Here is a 27505-nt window from a genome sequence, read left to right as displayed (position 1 = left end):
CATTATTTTTTCTCTTGAAAGAAATAAAAACATAAAGTGGTGTTTTGCTTTATTAAGTGTATCTGTAATCAATGATTACAGAAAAATTCTCTCGAAATCATAGAATGAAGTTCTTCATCTTCGCTAAAATTACTACTACTACAACTACTATCATCGCTAGGATGTTTGCAAGACTTCTGTACAGGAAACATATTTTCATAAATTTGATCTTCGGTGATGTTCGCACTTTGATCATTCGTTGAACAGTGAGCCTCTGCCTGAGAAACTATTTTTTCCAATTTCTTTTTCTTGAGTCCGCACAGAAGAGCCTCATCTTCCAGCAGCAGATTGTTACGCTGGAATTCATCAGTCTTTTTCGAGTCTTTGAATTGCAAGAACCACAGGTCACTTGATAGTCGACGCAGCCCGGGAACTTTTTCGACCTGTTCCACTAGTTTTGGATACCTAGATACTATTTTCATACATCTGAACACAAGACTGTCGTTGAAAGAAGCAGCGTTAATAAGTTTGAGAGATGATTTGGCCGATGTAGAGCAAACCATCGGATAAATGAGGACGTTGTCATCTCGTGGAATGTTGACGTAAGCTCGGCCTAGCGATCGTCTATTTAAGTAAAACTCCAAAGTTCCCTGGAACAAATCAACGTACACGCCAATTATCCTGCCCTGGCTGTACTTTTTTCCATAGTACTTAAGTTGATTGTTGTGCTGGATGAGTCCCCGGTACGAATAACCCCAGGATTGGTCATCCAAACCTAGTACGCTAGCGAACTTGAACCGATGGGCTTGGAGACTCATTCTGTCGGTACCGATTCCGAGCATCTGAAAAAAAAAAAATCAATGTAATGGTATTTAGAAAATAAATGACTGGCCTGATTAAAATGTGTTGTTCTAAATATGGATAAAATTTGTGGGTTTTTTTCACTACCGAATTCTATAAATGAGGGTGATAGCGTTTCATAAAAAAAGGTGTCCATACGAGTCGTCTATGAATCAAACGAGTTATATGAACGGTACAGACAAACACGAATATGTAAATTTTGAACTCGCCTTTCAAAATGTGCAGGGACAATGTCATACAAACTGTAAAGAAAAGGTCAATTCGGACATAAGCTAACTGCTTAATGCTAAACGAAACGAACATCTTCGGAACGACTTATTCGTGACAACAGAATGGTACATGGACTGAATCCACATAACGGAAACGGAATTTCCAACATCTGACCAAAAGCTCTAGGTCTAAAATCTGTAAAACGATTTTAATCTTTAAGTTTAATTTTCTCAGAAAACAAATAATTTTATTTATTTATTTTGTTATTCATAGCATAATATGCTTCACTCAATTTCATTTAAAGCAACAGATATCTTTTAGCTTTAGCAGTGCTCTATGCTGTTGCCACACATCTGGTGCAGTTGCGAGAAAAACAGTCCACCGGGACACGTTTGAGCATGCATCACATTGTTCCAACACGTGTAGTACATGTTGCAATTTGCTGGCTCATTCGGGGGAACTCGTATGAAAAATCCGTTAGGCAATCCAGCACACCATTGATCTGAAAAGCATTCAATAATGAAATTGTTTGATGCAATTGAAAAAAGTAACGTTTTGCGGTATCTTACTCTGATCTAATACATTGCATTGATCCACACATTGCTGATTCCGTTGACTAAAGGATTGACCCGGTGGACAGAACCACTCATGGTCCACGCCGTGTTGACAGGCATAAAACCGATCACAGACCGCACTCTCATGCCATTTTACCAAAGTCCCTCCGGGAAGACCGTCGCACATATTACTAGCCCATGTTATCTCAACTGACAGGAAAAGTATTAAAACAAGAAAGCTAATAATTTTAACGATCGATGAAAACATTTCACTAAACGTATTTGACTTCCTGATCTGTCGGAATCACCCTTTGGAATGATGCTTGTGCTGTCCTTACGATAAAAAGACTAGTAAGATAATAACAAAAATGTCGAAACTAAGCTTATAATTAGGCGTATTTCGATAAAATTTATCAGGCTCGCGCGTGAGGGATCAACGATTTCCGATAAATTGTTTTTGTTTCATAGGTAAACTGCATAGGTTTGTGATGGGCAGTATAGGTATGACGATCAAATAACTGGACAAATTTATAAGGTTAGTGTTATCAGCAGATACCCAGAACGTCCTAGAAAGTTTTATCATTTTAATTTGAATGCCAAACGTAAGCACCAGATAATGAAAGTATTTTATTCACAAAAAAGATAAAAATGTTAAGATTGTTTACGCCTTTAAAACACTTTTGCTTTCAGTTGAATATTCAAACTTGTGTTATCGACATGAGGAAAGGTTTGGCAAAATATCACTTGGTATCATCCTGCAAATCATTTTAAATATTTTTATCTACAGCATTTCTTGTAACGTTTGCATCACTGCTGCTAGCATCGCAAAGCGCCGAAGCATTCTTCTGTGATGGTATTCCTGGGGGTTTAATGATCCGTTTCCCACTTCCAACTATCTGCAACGAATTTATCGCCTGCCATCATGAACAAGAACATGAATGGATCTGTCCCCAAGGGTTGTTCTTCAGTCAACGGGCTCAACAATGCGTTGCCACGTGCGATCCTTCGGAAGCATTAAATGTCTGCATTAACATGCCCGAAGGAATTCTTCTTCGGCCTCCGCTGTCCGAGTTCCCATACAGCTGCAGGCTACATTACCAGTGTATGATGGGTATGATGGTCACCAGAGAGTGCCCGCCAGGAACATTCTTTTCGCAACGCGATCAAGGCTGCGGCTCGGTGCCGGAAAATATGTGCACACTCGATTGAGGGATCATGTATGTTATTAAATCATAGATATTAAAAATCGATTCTTCTTTGATAAGCAAAAAATGTAAAATGAAACTTATATTATTTGTTATTGAGAAATACTTTGGCAGAGAAATTAAGACCGATAGTATGTGAATGATTAAGCCATGAATATTGATTAAGATATTATAAAACTCAAATGAATATAGCACGCTCCAATTGAGATTGACAGTTTTTAAATAAATATGAGTCGGTGATGTTAGGTTTCTCTTAATTCTATTTTGCATACATAATTCAAAGAATACTGTCCTTTTGACTACCTTAAATTTTGGAATTAAACTATCTGCAAATAGAAGATTTATACTTACTATATCTGTTCCTGCTAGTGTGCTCAAAATCTTGATCTCCCAGTAATGATGCCGACCAGGCTGCAGCGGCTGATTGGCTCTTATCACAGCCGTACCCTGACTATAGACAGGATGAAAAACGATCTCGGTGCCGTTGAGTATTTTCGAATCGCTGTAGCTCGTTTCATCATCCCAGACCCAATCTAGTCTCGAAGATGTATCCTCGCCGCATTTGCACCGCTCCACCCTGCGACCCTTTTGACGTGATCGCGTGATAGCCGGATATTCACAGTTGCAGAACGGAGCTGAGCGGTTCTCTGAGGCCCCTGAAGATGATAGAGACGCAACTAGAGCATCCATCTGGTGATTGCGGGAAGTTGTTCTGGAACATGGAAATTGTTTTTTTAATAATGCGAAAATCTTGCGATGTAGGTGCTTACTAAATAAATGTTTGAAAAGAGTAAGTATACAATTTCCATCGTATTGATCATATTAGTAACTATGTAACTAGGTAGGTAGATCAAATAAAAACTAAACTTTGTACCTGACCAGTTAAGCGTTTTATCTCAAATTATTTAGGCAAATATTATGGCTATAGAAGTGAACTGAGCACTACGTTGAAGCTACATGCTTCTAATTATTTAAAAACTTACCGGAAATGCATTTTTAGTCAATTTTAAGTTAATATATGATGAATAAAAAAAAATATATTTTTTTCTACGTTGATCGTTTTACAGCAAAACAAGACTTTCACGCCTTTCACACGCTCCATGCAAAAAGAAAAAAAACTGAGAGAGCGACTCGCATGCCCGCAGGTTTCTCTCTGTTTTGAATGTTTTTTTTGGGTTCCAATTCCCAGTAAGAAATTGCCCAAATGGAAAAGTAGTTTAAGTAAATAGGGTGGGCATATAGAGCATGTGACCAAATCAAGGCCCGCGGGCCACATGTGGCCTTGACTAACTTTTTGTGGCCCGCGAAGCTCTTTTTGGAAATACCATGCTCTATGAATTGGAGGTTTGTCTTGGATTTCATGTATCATTTTGATAAATATATCTAAATTTCCATTAACTGAATTCAAAACAAAGATCTGAGAAATCTCTTTGCATTGATGTTTAGTAGGAGGCCTTGAAAAAGTATTTTCAAGAAAACACGCTTTTAAATTGCTTTGTTTAGCCATTTTGCATATAAAAACATTTGAAATTTTATTTCGAACGTAAAAATATGTGAATATAATTTCAAACATCTGAAAAAATCACAAAATATAGTTTGAAACATGGAGAACTCTTTGGCTTTGAAGGTCTCACATTAATTTACGCCACTGAATAAAGAAACAATTACTATTACAATTTTTAAATTATCATAATTAAACGTCAATTCACACATTATCTGTAAATTTCATCTCACGTGTTTCAATGTTCTTCGGTTTGGTTTGGGTGACTTCAAATCATTAGTGTGAAGAGCTTTCAAGCGGACTCTATTTTTGGTATTGACGAATTTGGATAGCATCAGAAAGGTAGTCAGATCGTATCCAAATCGTTCAAAATCTTAAAAAAATTCACCTAATTATATCAACATTATAATTAAAATCATACTATTACTTCAACTTCAACCATTCGTGATTTCAATTCTTTTTCAAAAACTTCGATCATCCATCAAAATTTAATAACTTTTGTAAATTATGTAAAATATCGGTGGTTGTATTTGTTGTGCAATTTAGGTATTAACACAGAATCACTCAACGTGTAGCCATGGCCGTACACGACTTACCTTCAGCAAGGTTAACTAAACAATGGATGCCAACGCTTAGAGGCAAACACTCAAATATGCATAATGTATATCACACATCTTCCCCCTTCTCCCAGGAAAATGAAACAAAAAAAAACAACTTTTGATTGAAGAACTGATAGCATGAATGATTTATATTTACAAAAACTCGTTCTCCGTAAAATGAACATAGTCAGAAAGATATGCCGGGGTTTTATTTGACCGTTGTGGGCGCTTGGAATTCTCAGCTACAACTTGCTTGTTCGAGATGTTTTCCCTCCAAGGGTGGACTTTTTTCGTCTGAGACACATGCCGTTTCACCGTTCGACCTTCATCATCAGCGAGGAGCAAACTACCATTCTCCTCTTTGATAACCGTGAAGCGTTTCACATGGAATCTAGAATCACCTTTCATTTTCGTCTGACGCTCAATGATAACGGTATCGCCTGATTTCACTGAACTCGTCTTTGCTCCACGCCGAACGTCCTCGCAAGCTTTGCTTTTTAATTTTATTTCACGATCCTTCTGGTTTAACAGATCATCATTGTAATCAGATTTTCCACGTTCAAGCAACGGTAAACCTCGTTTAATTTTTCGACCCATCATTACTTCTTCTGGGGGAACCTTTATTACCGAATGAGCCCCGGCGTTATATGATTGAACAGCATTTTGGAGTTCCTCACTGAAGTGGTTTCCACTTGAAACAGCTATAGACATTGCCTTGTTTACAACTTTCATAAAGCTCTCCACCAATCCATTTTGCTGAGGGAAGAATGGTGTCGAGAAAATAGTTTTAATTCCACGATCAGTACAATATTGTGCATACTGTTCACCGTTAAACGGAGGACCGTTATCGGTTTTGATGGAACTCGGAAAACCTTCCTTTTCGAACACGTCATCCAAAATCTTCCTAGTGAATTCAAATGCAGTGGACTTCACTGGCCGAGCTATAGCATAACGAGATCTCAAGTCAATAATGACCAAGATGTATATTCCTCCAAATTTCAAATAAGGCCCGTTATAATCCATGGCTATTATTTCCCAAACAGCTTTTGGGGCAAATGTTCGAAGCATGGGAGTATGTCTTTCAGGTTTTCCAGTCGCTGCGCAATGAATGCAAGTTTCTACATACCGTTCAGCATCTGAAGATATTCCAGGCCACCAAACACACTTGCGTAAAATACTTTTTAATTTGGCCGTTAATGGATGCCCACTATGAGCTATGGCTAAGGTTTTCTCTCTCAAGTCTTCAGGAACGACAACACATCCATTTTTCACAAGGATACCTACAGACACGAATGGCACAAAAGAAATAATAGTGTCTATATAGAAAAAATAAATAAATAAAAAACGAAGCATACCTTCCTTCGAAAACAAGTCACTTGAAACAGCTTTGAATTTCCTTAAATCTTTTGCCCAATCTCCTGACTCCAAGGCATCTAGTACACGTTGGAGGGTATTGTCGCTAGCCGTGTGTTCCCTAATCTCGTCCTCAGTCAAAAACTGCAAAGCATTAGCTTCCAGGTGTGCAATTTCCCACGGGCTAGTGTCCTCGTTAAATGCCTCGTCATTACCTTCATAGAGACGAGAAGAAGGATCCGCAATATTCTCGCAACCACGTATAAACTCGACTTCATAGCTATAAGGGCTCAACCTCAATGCCCAGCCATCAGCTCTTGTTAAAGCCCGTTTTGCCGTTTCTCTAGACCGGTTGAGTATGAATGTGATGCCCTTTGCATCAGTGCGCAGAACAAAATGCCTACCAAGTAAAAAGTAAGCGAAATGTTCGACCGCCCATACAGCGGCCAACGCTTCACGTTGGTTTTGTGCATACTTTTTCTCAGTTGTCGTTAGCGCCTTCGATGCAAAACTTATTATTCGAGGATTTCGAACACTGTCTTCTTGTACCAACACCGCACCAAGAGCATTGGGAGAGGCATCTGTATACAAGACTGTTTTGTCCTTTTCCGAAAAGTATCCAAGAGAAACTGTGCAACGGATGATACGATCTTTAATCAATTCAAAAGCCTTTTCTTGCTCTTGTCCCCAGTTCCAGGATTTTGAAGAAACTGTAGCCCACAACGGAGAAGAAATTTCGGCAAAATTTTTTAAATAGGGGCTTACAAACGAGGCTAGTCCTAAAAAACTTCTTAGCTCAGATGTTGAGTTTGGATGGCGAAATTTTCTTATATCTTTGATTTTTGAATCATCTATGTTAAATCCCGACTCATCTAACAAATGGCCTAAGAATTTAATGCGCGTTTGATCAAACTCGCATTTAGCAGTATTGAGGGTTAGATTGTTTGCCTTTAAAATCCTCAAAACATGTGCCACAGTTTTCCGCAGATCCTCCAGAGTACTAGCGAACAGAAGAATGTCATCAATGTAGACAATTTTGTTTTTCACTTCTTCCAACACTCGTGACATTTCTCGTTGAAAAATTTCGGGAGCACAGTTTACCCCGAACATGAGCCGTGTGAATCGGTACATACCATCTTCTGCAAGGAAAGTCGTCAGATCACGTGATTCACTGCTCAATTCCAGACAGGCTTAATTTTGCTCATCTTGCCCAAAAGGAGACGGTGAACTTTTTCGCTCCTAATATTTGTGAGGAGATTTTAAATGAGCATTTCATCATCTGCTGCTGAGAGAGCCAAGAGAAATTTTTTCTCTAACGAATGATCACTCTTCTACTGTCAGAGCACTGTTGGTTTGTGACTCTGAAAACACCTCATCAGCGCTACGTGTGATCAGTGAAATGAATTGCTCAGTGAAGGCAAGGGCATAGTTTTACTATTCTCATCGCTCCTTAGAGAAAAAGAAATGCAAATCGCATATGAAATTTGATCGTTTCACCAAATCACGTGGACAGCTTTAATGTGGGATTGAACCGACCTCTTTCTATATGAAATTATGGAACATTGGCCCCAGCAAGTGCTGAAATAAACCACAACCGAAGCGTCCATCTCTGTTCGGTCCTTGATTTCTCAGCCAGTAACTGAGAAGCTGATGAACATTTCTCCCTTCGAGAATGAAATTGGGTGACTGCGTTTTTGAAATGCTCTGCAACAAAACGTGGACTGCTTGATCAGTTTCAATGTGAGAAAGCATGTTTCTCTTAGGCGTTTAACAAGCAGATGAGAAAAAGTGAGCAAAAATCAAGAGAATCGAAGAAGCCTGATTCCAGATGATAATAAGCATTGGACAAGTCTAGTTTCGAGAAATATTTAGCCCCATGCAGCTTCACTTTCATTTCTTCAAGCAAAGGCAACCGATAATATTGGCGCTTAATTGCTCTATTTGGTGCGCGCATATTGACGACTAGACGAAAATCGTCCTTTCCCTTGGGAACAGCGGACATCCCACTGATCCAATCAGGTGCGGTAACAACTTTCTCAATAATTCCCTTCATTTCCATGTCTTTCAGTCGCATTTTTGCTGCCTCGCGATATGCGGCCGGCACATTATAGTAGGCGTTCTTCTCTGGAGCAATTGACTTGTCAACGCAAAATTTCACTTTTACTCCTGGCATCCTAGGGAACAGATCGGTTTTCTCTACCTTTTCACAGTTATAGATTTCGGCCCCAACCTTCAACAGTTTCATGTCACTGGCAGTACTCCTACCAAGCAACGAACATCGTCCCTGTCTTACCACCAGGAAGTCTGCAGCGATAACAGGTTTTTCTAATCCAATAACTTGAACCATAGCTCTGAAAGCGTAAGCCACCGACATAGGTTTACTGGAAGCATAGCCACGCAAGTTTTTGTTTGCCGGTACTGCGATAGGATGAAGTGTTGCTGTCCCAGCTCGAAATTGCTCTTCAAGTTTCTGCCAATCTTCCCCACCTATCACGTTTGTATCCGCTCCTGAGTCAATGAGGAATTTTATTGGACTTGATGAGCCAATAGCACAATCAATTGTCACATCTCCAAGCGAAAGTGCATTGATTTGCTAGAATATGAAAAATATATTTTCAAACAAAATGAATGAACAAGAAAACGATGAATAACTTTGTGGTAAGTTGTTTATTGAACTTGCAAAACTGTATTTAAAATAACATTCTAATTTGTGTTTACCTGTGTTTTAGGATTCTCAACATGAGTTGCAGAATTAGAAGGTCCTGGTTGAAAAGACTCGGATTTGAAACGGCTTTCCTCAACAACATGGATTCGCTTCCTACGACATGTTGCCGCAAAATGTCCGAGGCGTCCACAAGAACGGCACGGCTTGTCCAAAGCTGGGCAGCGTTTGTCAACTTGAGCTTCTCGATTACACCTGGAACATCTTTCAAATCGTTGCAGCATAGGCTTTCCGCCATACGTGGCCTTTGGTCTAAATCCATCGTTTCGCTCGTACGAGCTATTATATTTACGCTTTACACCGGTATCACGAGAAAACCTGCGAGCTACAGCCATAATAGACGTTGAGTCGTCAGCAAATGAAGGCTCGGGAAGGAAAGCTTCGTCCCGCGCTGCTGACTGTACTATGAAATTCGTGTCATGCCCATAAGTCCTTGCTGCTTTGGCTAGTTCCCGATTTCTTAACCCTTTAAGGAGTTGCGTCCGAACAAAATCTATCTTGGTCAGTCGGACTGTACCCGCAAAGCCAAACTTTTTCCATAAGCCTAAATAGAGCGTAATATTAATATAAATTTGTTTTAATATAATTTTAGGAAACTATCAAAATATACCTGGAATGGAAACTGACTGCCGATTCACCTTTTTCCTGATGCATCGAAGAGAACATATCGTGTTCGGCCGACGTGTCAGTTAGCGCTTTCAAATAATCTTCAATATTCCTAACGAAAATCGCATAACAATCGGGCTCGTTAGAAGCGGGTCGCAATTTTGCCGCACGGACGATACCCTGCAGTTCGTCCCCAATAGATAAATAGAGAAGTTGCGTTCTTTTTACCGGATCATGAGCATTTGATAATGACGCTGCGATTTCGAAGTTTTCAAAATATTTGGTCCAAGTTTCCCACATCTTGTTAGCAGGGACCCCGCTCGGAAACGATTTCATGTTATCCCACCTAATGCTCGATGCACTGGCATCGCAAGGCAGAGCAGTAGCGGTTGTTGTTGGTGCTAGGAAAGGTACTATGGGATTGCTAATATATTGATCTGACATCGACGCTGGATTACGATCGTGATCAACACCGCGAGTCTTGGCCCCAGACAACTCAGCAATAGTTTGCTCCAGTTCCAGCACCTTTTGTCGAAGTTCACGTGCTTCTTGGTCCGGATCAACGGTTCTAAAGTAATCGGCATAATCGTCATTTACCTGGGCATCCACGCCACTGCATCCCGCGTTACTTTGGTGTAAGCGGACATACTTCCCTGGACTGAAAGTGTCATTTACACTTTCATCCTCGATTTCGTAAGCAGGAGCACGGACATATTTACCGGCGGTTGACATTTTGAAATTCGCAGAATGAGAATACTCCTGAAAAACAAAGAAAAACTCAAGATGCAATTTTGCGAATTTTCAAATAGCTTCTTTTTAAGTTCACGAGTCAACTAAAACAAAAATAAATCTTTCTCAAACAGCTTCCAGTCATTCTAATGAGCATTTAGTCCAGAGCGAATTAACACTTCTTATGCTCATTGCGAACCGTTATAGTTCCTTTCAATTATTGTTATCATCACCATCAACTGATGCTCGTACTGAGCTAAAAAAAAAAAGATACTTTTTATGCTCGTCCCGAGCTTTTCCATACCAACCGAATACCACTAAAGCTAATCCTGAGCCATTAACACTTTTCCTGCTTGTTCCTGCTGAGCTTTCTAAAATTTCTTTTGTGTTCATCCGGAGCCCGGTAATTTGCCTCACTAATTAAGCCACAAGTGCTTGTTCAACCCTCATAAACACCTTCAATGCTTGCCCCGAGTTTTTTTTCATTCAAACCAAACATCCTGCTGATGTTCGTCCCGAACCAATCAACACTTTTCATGCTCGTCCCGAGTTTTTAACCATTCCACTACTGGTGCTCGTCCCAAGCTTTTTAAAATTCCTTCAGTGCTCGTCCCGAGCATTCTAAAATTCTTTTTGTGCTCGTCCCGAGCTTTTTCTCAACGTGCTCGTCCCGAGCTTTTTCTCAACGTGCTCGTCCCGAGCTTTTTTCAAAGCGCTCGTCCCGAGCTGTCAATAATTCCAATAAGAATTTAAACTAGTGCCCTTCCCAAGCTTTTTTCAACGGCTCGTCCCGAGCTTTTTTCTTCGGTGCTCGTCCCGAGCTAAACGCATCTTTCTTGCTTCTTCTAATTAATTTTTTTGCACTTAAACTCACAACTGCAATTACACACCGGCCATTACACGAAAGTGAAAATGAAAAATTTAGAGCGGCAGTGCTCCACGTTTAATTTACGTTTGTCTCACTTTTTCACTCTTTTATTTACTCTTTTATTTCTGCACGTTGAGTGATTCCGGCTAGGATAAGGTTCCTTTTCAACGAATAATAAAACCTGTCACGGTCGTCAATGTGCAATTTAGGTATTAACACAGAATCACTCAACGTGTAGCCATGGCCGTACACGACTTACCTTCAGCAAGGTTAACTAAACAATGGATGCCAACGCTTAGAGGCAAACACTCAAATATGCATAATGTATATCACACATTTGTTATTTTTTTTTTGACAAGCGTTAACAGAACAGGGTATAAATATTATCTTATTAGAAACGTGCTCTGTATTGATGTACATCAATAATGAAAAACTAAACAGAATTTACAGTTTGGTAGTTCAATTAAACTAGTACTGGTTTGGTACTGATACATTTTTCAGAAGAATAACTTTTTTTTGCGATTTTTTTCTTTAAACTGGAAAATTTGAATAGAGTTGGATTGAGTTGAAGTTCGTTGAAATTTTTTTTTTAATGTCAAAAGCTTGTGAAAGTTACTTTTTTCAATAACTATTTTTTCACGGTTTTTTTTAAATACCTAACTATTAATTTTTTTCTATGGAGAATGGTAAACTTAAAAACTTTTGAAATTGGGCGCACATTTTTTTATATTTAGATACCCTGAAATTGAATTGTCCATTGTAATGACGTGGTTTCTAGGAAGAAAAAATCGAGGAAGTTTTAAATCCCTTGAAAACTTTGACCTACATACATAATTTGGGAGAGATTATTCATTTCGTGTTGCGTATCCTACAAATATTTTTAAAATGGAGCAAAATTTAAAAAAATATGCATGTTACCAAAATGCATTTTTAGAATGAATCAATACTCGATTTGACCTAGGCAAATGTGTTTTTATAGCATTTACCAAAATTTGATTTTTTATTCTTTGAATATTGCAGAATAATTTGTTTTTTTGGCCCGCCAGCAGATCTCATTCCTAAAATGTGGCCCGCATGTTGAAAATATTGGTCACCTATGATATAGAGGATTATCTGTGGATTAGAACACATTGGAATTCAGTTATTAGATTCAGGTTATAAGAAACAGGATTCAGGTCAATAATGTCCTCTGAATTAAGGAGAAACGTTCGAATAAATTGCTTGATTTCCATCTGATCTAGGAGTATTGGTCGACCTTTGGAAGATCGATCTTCTCAACTCAGATTATCGATTTTTTTGGTTCGATTCATTAGCATGAAAATATCAATTAGATAGGATAATTTTCGATCCTTTTTCTCGTTGAACCGAGAAATTTAGACTCAATCTATTACCGATTTAGTTTCAAACAGTCCCTACTGTTGAGCATCTAGTCTAAGCTTGCCAGATTATTGTCCAAATATTTAATACTAAATTTCCAAATGGCCCGGTCTGGTCCGGTTGCGCGAATTTCCTTGAAAAAATAACCCGGGTTCTACCCGGATTTATTCACCTTATTTGCAAAACCCAACAAAAATTGACATGTTTATTGTTTCATTTTTATACCATAAGCCCGGTTTACAGTTCTTGTGAACTCGAACTCGAACGTGAACGTGAACTCACCACAGTGAAAAAATATTCCGCAGTGAAATGTCAAATCGGTCAAATCTTCAAAATTAGTAAGAGGTTTGTTCAACTGCGGGTAGAAATTGGTTTCGATCGGAAAATGACAGATCATTCAACCAATGTTTTGATCGATACTTGTCGAACCAATGCTCAAATTTAAATTCAAATTTCTCAAAAAAACATATTGTTCTTCTTCAAAACATATTCAGCTTTGAAAACGATTGATTTAATCAAATAATCCCAAAGTTCTTATCTTTGAATACAATGAATTTAAATTAAATTTTATGAATTTAAAGTACTCCTAAAAAGTATTTATCGATCAAGGAGTAACGAGCTTTAGCGATTCGTTTCTTTTGAAAAACTTATTGAAAGGACGTTATGAATATAACTTCTACAAGATAGCCATTTTTTGTTCTTGATTAAAAATTGACAAACAAAAATTTCAAAATTACTTTTAATTAGTGAAGCAATTGAAAAGGTTTTTATTTAATTAAAATGCATCAGTACTCTTTTGTTTGTTAATTTTTCTGCTTTTCAGTTCTCCTAAAAACACATTATTTTTGAATGACTTCATAAATTTTCATAATTATTTCCATACCTTTTCTGAAACACACATTTGAACAAAGCGGAATTTATTTTTTTTTATTTCAATGGAATCTGACCCTTCGATGATCTTCATTTACATTTATTCGTTGAGAAGCTCTTCCAACAGGTACATTTATTCGTCGAGAAACTCTTCCAACAGGTGCAATTAAATGATGCCCAAGCGGGTTTTAAAGTAAAAAAAAAACATCGTATGCGTTTCATTTCAAACTCGTAGTATTTTAAGCCTTTAATTGCCTTCAAATGTGCTTACAAATTAAAAAAAAACTAATTTTTTATGAAGCAAAACTTTTTCCGTCATCGGTGAAAATTTTTTTCAGAATGCACATTGCCATTCGGACGTGAAAATGAACGCGGAATTTATATTCACCACTCTTGTTCGTTTCCCGTTTTCACGTTCGCTCAGTGCGTTTACACTTCGAGCGGAATGTCAGTGAACGCGGAAAAAAAATTTCCGCAGTGAAAATCGGGGGAATAGAAATAAAATTAAGATTAAAGGGCTTTGAACAAGGAAATCAGTTCAAAAATAATCGTTCAACCATTCCGCATCTATTCCACCTAGTTTCGCAGCCATGAAATGCAGCATAGTCGAGTTTTTGAAGAATATAAGTTTTTTCATTTTCACGTTCGAAAGAACTGTAAATGCACCTATAGAAACGAAATTTTAAGCCTGAAGTACGATTCAAAATATCAGCTGATGGGTTTCGATAAAAAAAATGTTTCAACAAAAGTAGCTCTCCTTTGTTAACACTGGAAAAGATCGCCCTCTCTCTCCAAATTCAACACGCAGTTTTCTCTTACCCAGAGAGTTCTTCTTATCACTCTCCAATCGTTAAAAATCGCACGCAAATTCTTAAATCGATAGCGTAATTCTTAGAAAATGCTAACCACACCGCACAGTGGTGCAGAACATCAATCTAGCTGTACGAAATTAATAGCGTCCAAGGACGAAGAGATAGACATTTGATGTCTTCAGCAACATTGTTCAGTTTTACATGGAGCAATCTCAGCAACTCTTTTTTTTTTTTTAAATTAGGGCTTTGATGTCTTTGACAAAGTTGTTTACCTAATCAAAATACATAATTTTGTTGAATACGTCAAAGTCCTATCACATCACCCTCAGGAGTTACAGTCAAAGCAAGAAAAATCTCATGAAAAAACAGATTTTTGAACCTGACACGTTATAGATTGGATGAAAAGGTTCGCTGTCTTTGAAACAAAGTTGTAACAAGTCACGATCTACAATTGTCTCATACATCATGATGGGTTTAAAAGTTGCTGAAACTCTATAGAAAGCATTTAGTGTATTTTATTCGCAATTTTGGACGGTTCCTCCATCGAAAAGTGCAAATTTTCGCAACACCCCTTTTAATGATTATTTTTGATGATAAGCGGAACCATCTCATTTGAAATTAGCGGGGAAATCAGTGGAACTAGTAGAGATTTGAATAATTAAAAATACAATTTTGTATGAAAATTACCTATATTACTTATAGAAAAAACACCTTCTGTTAACACTGAAACCGTCCACTCTGGTCACTGGTTGTACAAGAAGTGAAACATGAGACCGAATAAACATACAGGAATGGTAAATGAACTATGTTGCCATCATAGAATGAATTCTCTAGGATTACTATGATTCGTACCTTAATACAAAACTTAACATACTCCCCCGCCCGAATAGATGTTTAAGACAAAAAAGATTTCTATCTCGTTTTCTTCGATTCGAAGACCAAGAAACAATTGTATGAAGTCGCGTAAATCTGCTATATCTGATGTTTGTGATGAAGAATAGAATATAAGCGTCTTTCAACTTGTTGATGACGTTAACTGCCTTCACTGCAGTGGATATATATTCAAATTTTAACTAAAGATTCAGCGCCTATTGGATCTGATATTCCACTCTTGTGCGAATATAATCTTATTGGAATCACTTTTAATGTATTACCTACTTCAACGGTAATGCTTCTTTCAATTTTTTATTCTATTTACACATCTTTCGTTTTATAACGCGTGAAGTTGAAAGCTGCATCACAGTTCTTAATATATCTAACTGAGATAGCGAAAGTCGTCCGGCTTTTCACAATTCGAGGTGGTTCGTTCACAATCTTTGAGCATCAATTGTGTTGAAAATGTCAAGTTTACAAACACCAATTTATGTAGTTCCACATTCTATACATAAACTCCAAGACTCATAATATCTATCATGTTTTTAAATTTTGAATATTGGAGAAGCAGCTTAAGTATCATTTTTATTCTTCTGCAGGCTTCTGTAATTCATAATATCATGTGTAGAAAAGTTTGCAAATTTACATGAATATTAATTATGTGGTTGTTGCGAATTTCTGTGAATGAGAAATGTGTCCTCAGATAAGGTTAACAGAGGTTACTGATCAAATGAAACATTCGCTATTGAACTTGTCCTCCTACCTAAGTAGATGTTCTTCCTCGGTGATTGAGGAGAAATTTAATATAGGCAATAAAACTCCTCGTTCAAAAAAATTTGATTGTTGTGCTAACGTTCACTATAATATTCACAATGTTTCAATAGTTTGGTTTTAATTCTTACACGCCGCAAATCTGAAATTTAAAATAAACTGCACCAAATATTAATAAAAATTCCATCTTTGACCACAAATAGAATTTCTTTCTTTAGATCCTAAATCGGCTAAGACGGTTCATGTCTCTTAGATCGGTAATTTTCCAAACTACTCGTAGACAATACATATTTATTTCTCAAGTTTACTTACACTGGAAGTTGTTTTTCTTACAACACAACAACAATATATCCTTCTTGATTGATCATGGATGAAAAACACAAGAGTGTAAAAATCTCAGACAAATAAACCAACAAACCTTTTAAGTTTTCACTATGGTCAGAGGATCTTATTGGGGTTTGATGAATCTCGACAATATTAATCACCTTAACTTGAAGTCCATGTACTATTTATTATTATGTAATTTGCTGACTGTTGCAAATGTGTAAAGTTCCTCACAAAAAGGATACATTTTTTCGCGGTTAAAACTGTAATGATGGTAAAAATGAAATAAATTTCCTGTCCTTCACAAGAGAAATTGTCTTTTCGTTCATCCTTAATGGTCCGCCCATTACCGTGAGTTCGATCCAAGAGTAAACATCGAACACAGTTATACCGAATCAATTTTTCCAAAACTGTCCGCCAACTGCAACGTTGATATAAAGTCGCGAATACCAAAAAGATGGTAAAGCGACTATAATCGAAACAAACAAACATAAGATGCTAAGAACGCTTCGAGGCCACTAAAATAATTTACCAGATCATTCTGACTTCAATGCCCAAGGTTTTGGTTTGTTAGGCCTAGTCACATATCCTAGAGATGTTGTGAAATATAGCTAATTTTGTGTTCTTTCGAGAAAAATCGCAATTCATTGATTACCTACATTAGTTTCAGGATAACACGCTGGAAACTGCATTCTTCCCTTGGAAAGTAATGCTATTGAAGTTCCAAGTTTCGACGGCCGTGGCAGCAATTATAAATGTCAATAAAGCTCATCACAAAAATATCTTGTTGAAATACGTGATTCGAAGACAGAATCATTGACAACTTATGGTAAAAATTTGCTTCTTCATTCAACGTTCTTTGACATTATATGGAGGAACTTGACTAATTTCCTCGAATAATAATTTCAATGGCGATGCTGGAAAAAAGACGACATTTTGAACATTGCAAACCTCATCGGTTTTTTTGCAACTCTATTGAACCACTTTTTGTGTTTCATGCAGTGATTACTCAACATTGGAGAAGCTTTCTCCCCTATCATTCTAGTCCGTTGAGTTTTTTTTTATGAAGATGATATTTTAATGTCGGGTAAATATATTTGCCACCTGAGGCGGGGAGCACCAAGTAGGTAGTGATGAAAAGAGCTGACCCAATGGATCATGTTGATTGACTAAACAACATGTTTCTTCTAGAAACGATATGGCCCCAAAACATGAAAATTCTAGCGTAATATTGCAAAAGGGCGAAACTGCCAAATGTAAACAAATCGAGTTAACGGTCATTCCGGATGCACGCGGTTGCACTTTACCTATCAAACGCGGTTTCATCTTTAAATTACTTAAAACTTTCAAAAAATTGATACAATTCAATTGGGCGAAACTTCCTGTTGATGCATTTTCGTTGGAACGTGAAGTTACGCCTATTCAAAATGTAGTGAATTTTTCTATTCGTGTAGAACCAAAAGGCGTAACTGAATTGACCGTGTGTGACAAAACGGCCTAATTAGTTTTTGCGTGTATGATGAATGGGCGTAACTTCAAAACCAAAACAAAAACGGCCGATCAATTGGGCGAAACTTGCAGGCGTAACTGAAATCGAAAACAATAATAGGGCGAAACTCGAAAATCTCTGAAATTACGCGAAAAAAGTTAAAGTTCTTGATAACCATCGAACAATAAGTGAATATAATGCACATTTTCTGATTTTGTTGAACAAAAAGTGGTCGATTTTATAAATAGGATTTGAAAAGGTGTTCCGAATTTTCAAACGCGTTTTTCTCGTTTCGAGCTAACTTCTAGTTTCGCCCTTTTTAAATGTTACGCTAGAATTATCTTTCTTTACCGCGGGCTTTCAAATCCAACTTGATTTTCATACCTAAAGAAATATCCCTGTCGTACAGAAAAAACTACAGTTGTATTTCGACACACCATGATTTCATATGCGTTTTCCTACACAGCCACCTTTTCAAACTATCCAACGGTTTGTGCATGTCTGTCGCTAGGCGGTTGCTAGGCGAGGAAAAAGCTTGCTTTGATTTATTTATTAACGTTTTCGAGAAAAAATTCATTTTGAATGAATTCCATTGTGCGTCTTTTCTTACATCTCGCTCTAGCATGATGGTTGCATTATTTTCAAGCACGACTACGCCGCCAACTATTTCGACATAGGAATTGGTCTATGATTTCATCATTACTCCAGTCGAAAATGAAATTTTTGCGTCTGCCAGCTGGTTAAGGGATCACTGATTAGCAAATCCAGGAGCACGCTGTGGCTCGATGTTAGGACAACACTTCTGAATTACGTTTCTAAAAGGAGACCGGTCATTAAACTATCTGCAAACTTCCACCGCCAACGAAATATTGTAATTCGAAATCACTTCTTAGAACAGCTTGTGGCTCGATTTCGAATACCTGTGTGGGTAAGCTTGATATTAAATATTCAACATAGTAAAAATTTGACCTACCGAATGGTCATCCATCACTGTAGATTGTTGGGTTTTAGGTGACGGAAATTCTACAAGCCAGGAAAACAATGAAAATTTATTCCAGTTTGAATCAAAAACAAACATCATCACCATTTTGGAAAGCATGTTCGAACAGCCCAAATCATTTCGTTCAAGCAAAGCCGATCACAAATCGGCGTTCGGGAAAATGTATATGTTTGAAAATATCGACCCAATATCAAATTTTTTGACCCAATGTCGAATAAGTTCGTTTTACATTTCGACCCAATATCAAAATGTTTCTTTATCGCATTCAGAACTTTGACCCAATATCAAAGTTTTCGACCCAATGTCGAATAAGTTTTAGTATTTCAAAACTTTGACCCAATATCAAAGTTTATTCGACCCAATATCGAATAGTTCCTATTATTCAAACTTCGATCCAATATCGAAGTCTACCATCTTGATCAGCCCAATGCCAATGTTTGTTCGCTTCCAAAATAAGAATTTTCAACTTGAACCGACCCAATGTCGAGTTCTTTGCGGTTTTTTATACTTTGACCCAATATCAAAGTTAACAGCACCATTGACCCAATATCAATATCCAGTTCAATTTCCATTATCGACCTAAAAGCTATTGGAAGGAAAAATCAAAAATTTAAAATTTACCGATAAATCGTATCCGGTTCGAAGGACCACTCTTTATGTTAACACTGAAACCGTCCACTCTGGTCACTGGTTGTACAAGAAGTGAAACATGAGACCGAATAAACATACAGGAATGGTAAATGAACTATGTTGCCATCATAGAATGAATTCTCTAGGATTACTATGATTCGTACCTTAATACAAAACTTAACACCTTCAAAACGTTTAATTTACTAATAAAGTGTTGCAGTTTTCTTTCATATATTTTGTTTCATATATTATCGTTTCTTCTGATATTGTTTCTAAAGATTGTGTTTTTCAGCCGGATATATGATGGAAAACATAGATTGGAAAGCTTGCCTGTGAATCTTATGCAACCTTTGTGAACTTCCGAATAACTTCTCTACGTTTAACTGCTGATAAATACTAGAAGACTTTCCGTGCGCGACGATAGAAACATTCAAAAATCAACACGCTCATTTCCATTTAACCATTTACGCTTCAAAAATAACCATTTTTAAGCCTTCGTTTGAAAACTGCCAATATGGTTATTTTTCAATAATTTTTCTAGTTTCAAATTCAACCATATTAGTAGTTCTCGAGTGATAACCAGAAAATGGTTGAAAAACTTGATGTTTAATCGCCATTTTGAAAGTATTTGCTGGTGCAGCCGAACGCGTTCTTTAATTAATTAATTTTTTTTTAAATTAATATATGTTTTCGAGTATATCTGTCTTTGAAAATCGAATAAGCATGAAGGAGTTTCTAAAAGGTAATGAAAAAATCCTTAATTTATTTTAAACGTGATGACTAACAAAAATATAATTAATTTCAGTGCGCCAAGTGAGAGCTCCGCTTCCAGTTCGCGATAAATACGGGAAAAGATCTGCCGGTTCATCGTCGAAGTCACTTCAATATTGTAATGAAGAAGCCTAGAATGACGCTCCCGGTTGTGGTTCCGGCTAAAGAGTATCGAGAATATTCATCCGGATGTGGCATCTTTTCATTCGTACATAATGAAAACCCGAATGATGGCGGAGAAGACCCGGATGAAGAAGCTACACCCAAACACGGTCGAGTAGAAAATCCGGTTTGGGAAAAGGTTGGTAAATAAATTTAAATTTTGAGTTGTAATTTAAAATCTTCAATTCACTTTTAGCACATTCAAACTTGCCTTCACATTTCATCGGAATCTCGCACATAGGCGATAATATTCAAGACAAATGGTTCATAGTATCGCGGCTGTTTCTTCTGACGCGTTCCGGGTTGGGAACAAAAGTGCCTGATTTTTATGGTGAGTTTTTGCTGATCAAAGCAGTCGAAAATCTGCCTCGGACAGATCCGGAAAGCTGTGAGGGGCTAGTTTTCATCGAGTATGCTGTTAGTGGGAACCGGTGAGGAGGCAGAAAAGCCAGCATTTGAGCTAAACACGGTGCTAGCATAGCTAAGAAATGGTTCAGGCCAAGTCAACTGGACAGTCTCAGATGGTAAAAGAAGCTGCAGTCAGATCGGATTAAAGATGTTCCCGAAAAAATTGTCGAAAACCATAAACGCGAAACTTAAAATTTTCCTGTAGGTGTGGCGGCAGCTTTAAAGGAAAATCACGAAAATCACAGATTAAAATCACCAAACTATGTGCAATTTCCCCATCAGCCCAACCTCCAAAAATTTAATTTAATTAAAATAAGAAGCAATTTCTTCAATACTTCTAAAATCTCTTTTCTTTTCATTTGAAAATCCCAAACATTAAACACAAGAAAAAATAACCCTATATGACGCTTTAATTCCACATAGCGCTGAGGTTGAAAAATAACCATTTTTCAACTTCTCCGAAGAAATTTCATTCGGTTGAAAAATAACCATATTCGAACTTCTCCCCGAAAAGTCATTTTATGAGTTCTCATGGAGAACTCATAAAATGGCATTTCCCGGGAAAAGGTCAAAAATGGTTATTTTTGAATCGTAAATGGTTTAATAATTTCTAGCGTGAAGTGTACCAATGGCCGTCATTGTTTCCGCAACAGAACCTTCAAACTGTCACTTTTTTCACAATTGATTCATTATACAACCACAAATTACTAACGTTCGAAAAAAATTGCCAAGGTGCTCTAATTCAACACAAAAAACTGAATTGTAAAAACAGACCCGCGTAGCTCACTTGCTAAGGACAACAGACAAAATGACATCCTTCAAAAACAATATTTGTTTTTATTTTTTCCTGACCTCAAAAAGCAGAATAAATTTATTTCTAGTATGACATGTAAAAGATACTTAGCGTAGGTATCAGAAAATGCGAAACGTAGACATTTTCGTTGTTGTATTTCGGAGAAAATAATGATTTAAGTTAAAAGTGTGCGGCCATTGGTGCTTTCACGGTTTTCATAATCAAACTGGAATGCATATTATGCCACTCATATGGTTTCGCAACACTGGCCGCCGGTATGTGTTGTTTCTAATCAGTCTCCGAAACAAACTAAAAAAGTGATGTAATTCTGAGCTTTTAAAAACTAAGACTTTTATCTGCGTTATCCGAAGTACTGAAACATTCCCGGTAAACTATCGTTTTACGGTTCTGAAGCGCCTACTTACGTGAAATATCCGACAAAAATTGAGGATCATCAAGTCGCGAAGCAGCAGCCATAACCTTCGTTGATATCGCATTGTTATTGCTCTTGTTCAGAATCATGTCAGCGAACAAGACTAAGCGTCGATGCACTGAGGAAGATCAAATGTCACTCGAATCCGCTGTGCAGATGCTGCTGGGCCAGTTCTCCGAAACCAAATCTATAATTAACCAGTTTCGGACAGAAATCAACAACAAGATTGACGCTGTGAAGGATGAACTTCAGGGGAAGCTCGATGCCGTTTCTGAAGAAATAACATCGCTAAAATCAGAATGCTCAACCAAATTTAGCAGCACGGACGCTTCTATCAGCAACCTGCAGGTGCAAGTCGATCAAATATCGGATACGGTCAACACAATTGAAAACCGCAACGACCTAATTCTCGCCGGTATCCCTTATCTGGAAGATGAAAACCTATACAACTACTTCGCAAACATCTGCACCCAACTGGGACTGGGCACGAATATTGCGCCCGTGCACATACGACGAATGACTACCGGTAAGCGATCAGATGGTTCCGATAGTTTAATTACCGTTCAATTTTCGTTGCGAAACATGAGAGATGAGTTTTATTCTGCATACTTAAGCAAACTCAATCTCAACCTTCTCCAACTTGGGTTCACCACTGATCGAAGAATCTACGTCAACGAAAATCTCACCGTTGCTGCCCGGAAGATAAAAAATGCTGCTGTTAGATTGAAGAAGGCGAATAAGCTGAGTTCCGTCTACACCCGAATGGGCGTCGTGTACATCAAGAGAACACCCGAGGGAGCCCCGATTGCTGTTCGTTCCTTGGACCAACTGAACCAGGAGTAAACCCCACGCTTTTTTAAGTTTGTATAATTTGGTTTTTGAAATTGTGATTATAAGCTTTTAATTTTTATGTGCGAACAATTTAAACTTGTTTGTTAGAAGATAATTTTCGATACTTGTCGACCAGTGTTCCTATAGACCAGCCCTTTTGAATCTACTTCTCTCCAATTATGACCTCGCCAGCAAATCATTCCTCTAACATCCCAGGAGCCGTCATGAATGCTGCCCTTCTGGATGGAAAACTAAACATTTGTCATGGTAACGTGCAGAGTTTGTGTGCCAGGAATATGTCCAAATTCGATGAACTAAAACTTGCTGTTCAAAACCGAAAAATTGGAATCGCCTGCTTTACTGAAACGTGGTTAACTGCTGACACCTCTGATCAAAACATTTCTATACCAGGCTATTCTTCGCTACGAAACGATCGTGCTTATAAGCGAGGCGGAGGAATTATAGTATACTACAGAGACTTTGTGCGTTGCTCCACTGTATTTAGTTCAAAAATAACTACGAATCACACAGATCTCACTGAATGCCTCGGGTTAGAGGTTACCACATTTGATGCTAAAATCCTCCTTATCGTTGTCTATAATCCTCCTGGTAATAACTGCAGTGATTTTCTTCAAGAGAAGCTAAGCTTTTTCGGATCTCAGTATGAACATATCTGTATGATAGGCGATTTCAACATTAATTTACTGCAACCTAGTTCAAAGCGAAGCAGTTTTGAGTCCGTATTACGAACTTTTTCGTTACATACTCTAGGCGATTTGGGCACACATTTCAATGATAATGGATGCAGCCAAATTGACCTTTTAATCTCAAACAATGTACAAAACGTGATTCGTTTTGGTCAAGTCAGTTTTCCGGCACTGATGTCGTACCATGATTTAATATATGCTAGCCTAAACTTCCAAGTGAATATAACTGAAAAACCGCCGAGCACCTACAGAGACTATGTCAATTTCGATGCCCCTGCGCTACAGTATGCTTCATCATTAATTCCGTGGACAGCCTTTTATAGTATGGAGAACACCGATAATATGTTAGACTTTATTGTTGATCATGTTAGAAGATTGCACGAACTACATATTCCAATACGTTTGTGCCGAACTCGAAAGAATGATAACCCTTTGTTTACGCCTGCCGTGCGTTTAGCAATCTACGAACGAAACATTGCCTATAAGGATTGGGTAAATGCTCCCCTAATAGCAAAACCCGAAAAAAGGCAACAGTTCAAAAGACTTAGGAATCGAGCAACCTCGCTCATTGTTAAGGCGAAAAACGAATTCGTTTCACGCCATCTCCGTGGATGTTATTCCTCAACACATCTCTGGAAACGAGTTCGCAGTCTAGGTGTTGGTAAAGATTCTTCACCTAAGCCTTGTCCTTATGATCCTGATGAAATCAACCAAATGTTCCTGAGCAATCATACTGTCCCGTGCGAGGAGCCCGCTAACCTGGTACTTCCTGAAACAAGAAACAGTTTTTCTTTTCATCCTGTGTTTAATTGGGAAGTCGTCAATGCGATTTGGAACATCAAATCGAACGCTGTAGGACTTGACAATATCCATGTGAAATTTATAAAAATCTTAATGCCGTTGATACAAGATCCTGTCACTCATCTTTTCAACAGAATCATCACAACAAGTCAATTTCCCAAAGGTTGGAAGACTTCAAAAATTCTTCCACTAAAGAAAAAGCCACATCTAGATGCTCTGAGCAATCTCCGTCCAATAAGCATCCTATGCTCACTATCAAAAGCATTTGAAAAGCTTCTCGAGAACCAAATACGTACTTTTATCAACGACAATAATCTACTATCCGAGTTTCAAGCTGGATTTAGGCCAGGGCAAAGTGTGAAAACTGCAACCCTTCGAGTGAGTGATGATGTTGGTGCAGTGCTGGACAGTAAAGGTATCGCAGTTTTACTATTGCTAGATTTTTCTAAGGCATTTGATACGATAAGTCATTCAAAGCTTTGTCAAAAATTGTCAATGAAATTCAAGTTTTCCGCAAACGCTGTTCAACTGTTATCATCGTACCTTCGTGGACGTGAGCAAATAGTTTTTTGCGAAAATCGTCGCTCAAATAGTGCATCTGTCGCTTCAGGCGTGCCCCAGGGATCCGTGCTTGGACCTTTGCTGTTTTCCTGCTACATCAACGACCTTCCCGAGGTCTTAAAATATTGTTCAATTCAAATATTCGCAGATGATGTACAATTATACTTAGCGAGGCACAACTTCTCGGCCAATGAGCTCATACGAATGATGAATGACGATCTAACCCGTGTCTCTATGTGGGCTTCATCCAATTTACTGAATGTTAACCACAGCATAAGTAACGTGCTGTTGTTAACCAGAAACCAGAGTGATGTTGGATCTGTGGAAAATGTGATAATGGACGGAATCGGATTGGAATTCAAAGATAAGGCGCTTAATCTTGGTACAATTTTCCAACGAAACCTCGACTGGAGCGATATGGTCACCCAACAATGTGGAAAAATTTATGCTGCATTAAGGACTCTCAACCAAAAAACGCTCTCAGCTTCAACCGAAACTAAGTTGATGCTGTTCAAAAGTCTCATTTTTCCACATTTCATTTTTGGAGACATCTTCTGCGGCAACATTAATGCTCCAGCATATAACAAGCTACGTGTCGCACTAAACTCCTGTGTTCGCTATGTTTACAGTCTCACCAGGTATGATCACGTCACTCATCTGCAAAAGAACCTAATTGGATGCCCGCTTCACAACTTTTACGCCTATCGAACCTGTGTCTTCATTTGGAGATTAATTGCCAGGAAAACACCGGAAACGCTCTACCAGAAACTTCGGATGTCACAAAGCAGAAGACTTTCCCAACTGATTATACCATCACATAATACGGCTAACTACGCAGGATCACTATTTGTTAGAGGAGTGGTCAATTGGAACTTGTTACCAACGGGGATACAAAGGGCGCCAACAGAAGTAGCTTTCAAGAGGGGCTGTTTAGCTTTTTTTAATCGATAATAGTTTTAAAACGCACAATAAATCGGATGTAGTAATTTTAAAAAGGGAAACCTTACGCTACTGGACAATAAAGAATAATAATAATAATAATAATAATATTTTTCTTCTGTGAATTGAGAAAATCGAAAAACATAATACAAAAAAATATGATAACAAATTCTTTTAACCTTCCAAAGTCGTTCGCTTTCGAGGAAATTTGAGTTGTGGTTTGATTTCGTTCTCCTGACTATAAATATTAACCGATTTTGATGATATTATATTCATTGCGTAGGTAATTTATTCTAATTACTCAACATTTAAAAACAAAGTCGATATGTTTTTCCAGATTATCATAAACTGGTTCAAAAAGTAAAAAGTCCGAAAAATCAATTTTATTTTTAAAATACTCATAACTTTTGACAGCTTTAATGTATTTAAGTGTTTCATTGATGTTTGAAATCTACAAGAATCCATCTATCCGACAATGTATAGATATGTTGGGGTCCAATGAAAGTTTTGACCGCTATCTAAGATCTTCCGGTAGAAAAAAATCTTACTTTAAAAAAACGACTTTCAGTTTTGACTTTGCATATCTGTATTTCATTTTCCATTGAACCGATTTTCAAAACAATAATTTTAGTTTTTTGTCGTTAATTTGATCATCATTTTCATAGAACATACTTGGTCTGTTAAAATTTACAGTTCTTCAGTATATTGGAGTGATGTAAAGATGTTTGAAATGAGCGCTTCGGGTCATATTGACCCGAACAGCTTTGGGGGGTTAATATCGCTAATTTTCATATGCTATACTGGCTATGTTTAATAGTAGATATAAAAGAATTTTCTTTTGTTTTCAGTTTGTGTAAAATATAGGTGTAGCTTTCAACATAAAATTATTCAGAACAATATAATAGATCTTTAAGCTAGTAATTAGCGATAAACGCTTTAAGATAAAAAAAGGCAATCAGTTAGAATATTGCGATCGCTGGCTTTGACCAAGTTAGCGATTTAGTTAACCCCTGACTAATTTTAAATGAAAACAATTACAGACCAAACAAAACTCTCGCCAATACTCACCTACAAGCATGGGACGGTCTAGAAGACACGTCCTGCGGAGCTTGTTCCATTACTATCTTCAATTAAAACTGCACCTAGTTACAGTGCCTTTTATGAAGTCCTTGCTGGTGTCCCAAGGTTATTCACAATGCACTACACCCGATGTCTCGCTGGAGATTTACTCCGGAATGATTCCGAACGTCAAACGAACCGACCGCACCTGCGATTAATAATCAAATGAACTTGAAACAAAAATGATACTTTACATTGCGTTACAATTTCTCTGATTTCCTGCAGGGGCTATTAATAGATGGCCTCTATCCATGCACTGAGCAGCTGATATTATTTAACGAACTGGCTAGCAAGTCGCTGCTGCCTTCAGTAATTCACAATTCACTGGACTTTATGAGCCGGGAAGATCTTTACTTCGATGCTGAGACCGGTCGAATAGGGTAGTTGTTATTGAAATATTTCCCGCGAGAAGGATAAGGATAGTAGTTCGTAGATTAGATAGAGTTCAACGGTTTTTATTCGTGTCTCAAGGGTGAGATGAATGGAATCAGTTGGAATGTGGGACAGTTACCCTAAATTGTTTTGTATGCGACGAAGAGGGAAAAGTAAATTAAAAACATTTAACAATAAAATATGCACACAACTGATAATGATTAGGGTTCACACTCGGCAACGCTGTTTCACAAACACATTTTCAATGTACCTTC

The 27505-nt window shown here is 37.7% G+C and overlaps 1 protein-coding gene and 2 long non-coding RNA genes across 5 annotated transcripts; 1 reads left to right on the top strand and 2 right to left on the bottom strand.

The window, feature by feature from the left end:
- Positions 1 to 32: 32 nt before the first annotated feature.
- Positions 33 to 27193, bottom strand: LOC129746230 (SPRY domain-containing SOCS box protein 3). Of its 3 annotated transcripts, XM_055739791.1 has the most exons (4): positions 27063 to 27193; positions 26808 to 27006; positions 3161 to 3521; positions 33 to 821 (listed from the first exon to the last, which is right to left on the bottom strand). In XM_055739791.1, exons 2-4 carry the CDS (start codon positions 26855 to 26857, stop codon positions 69 to 71), a joined length of 1164 nt encoding a protein of 387 aa, XP_055595766.1. In that variant the 5' UTR covers positions 26858 to 27006; positions 27063 to 27193; the 3' UTR covers positions 33 to 68. The 3 variants fall into 3 exon arrangements, with proteins under 3 accessions (XP_055595766.1, XP_055595767.1, XP_055595768.1); XM_055739792.1 differs by lacking the exon at positions 27063 to 27193 and having other exon boundaries at positions 26808 to 27024; XM_055739793.1 differs by lacking the exons at positions 26808 to 27006; positions 27063 to 27193 and adding an exon at positions 3793 to 4022.
- On the bottom strand, positions 1257 to 3150 carry LOC129746231 (uncharacterized). Its single transcript, XR_008737272.1, has 2 exons — positions 1620 to 3150; positions 1257 to 1552 (listed from the first exon to the last, which is right to left on the bottom strand). It is a non-coding gene; the product is annotated as an uncharacterized LOC129746231 (long non-coding RNA).
- On the top strand, positions 19896 to 20741 carry LOC129746232 (uncharacterized). Its single transcript, XR_008737273.1, has 3 exons — positions 19896 to 20075; positions 20139 to 20405; positions 20463 to 20741. It is a non-coding gene; the product is annotated as an uncharacterized LOC129746232 (long non-coding RNA).
- Positions 27194 to 27505: the final 312 nt, after the last annotated feature.

This window comes from Uranotaenia lowii, chromosome 2 (genome assembly GCF_029784155.1).
Source record: "Uranotaenia lowii strain MFRU-FL chromosome 2, ASM2978415v1, whole genome shotgun sequence".
NCBI lineage: Eukaryota > Metazoa > Arthropoda > Insecta > Diptera > Culicidae > Uranotaenia > Uranotaenia lowii.
This window is presented reverse-complemented; position numbering and strand designations above follow the sequence as displayed.

Bases quoted from the DNA above. Each gene is read 5' to 3' on its own strand.
- LOC129746230 (XM_055739791.1), bottom strand. From the start codon at position 26,857: ATGGAACAAGCTCCGCAGGACGTGTCTTCTAGACCGTCCCATGCTTGT. The intron at 3,522-26,807 runs GTGAGTATTGGC...TCCATGTTCCAG, and splicing joins AGACCGTCCCATGCTTGTAG to AACAACTTCCCGCAATCACC. The intron at 822-3,160 runs GTAAGTATAAAT...TTTTTTTTTCAG, and splicing joins CACTAGCAGGAACAGATATA to ATGCTCGGAATCGGTACCGA.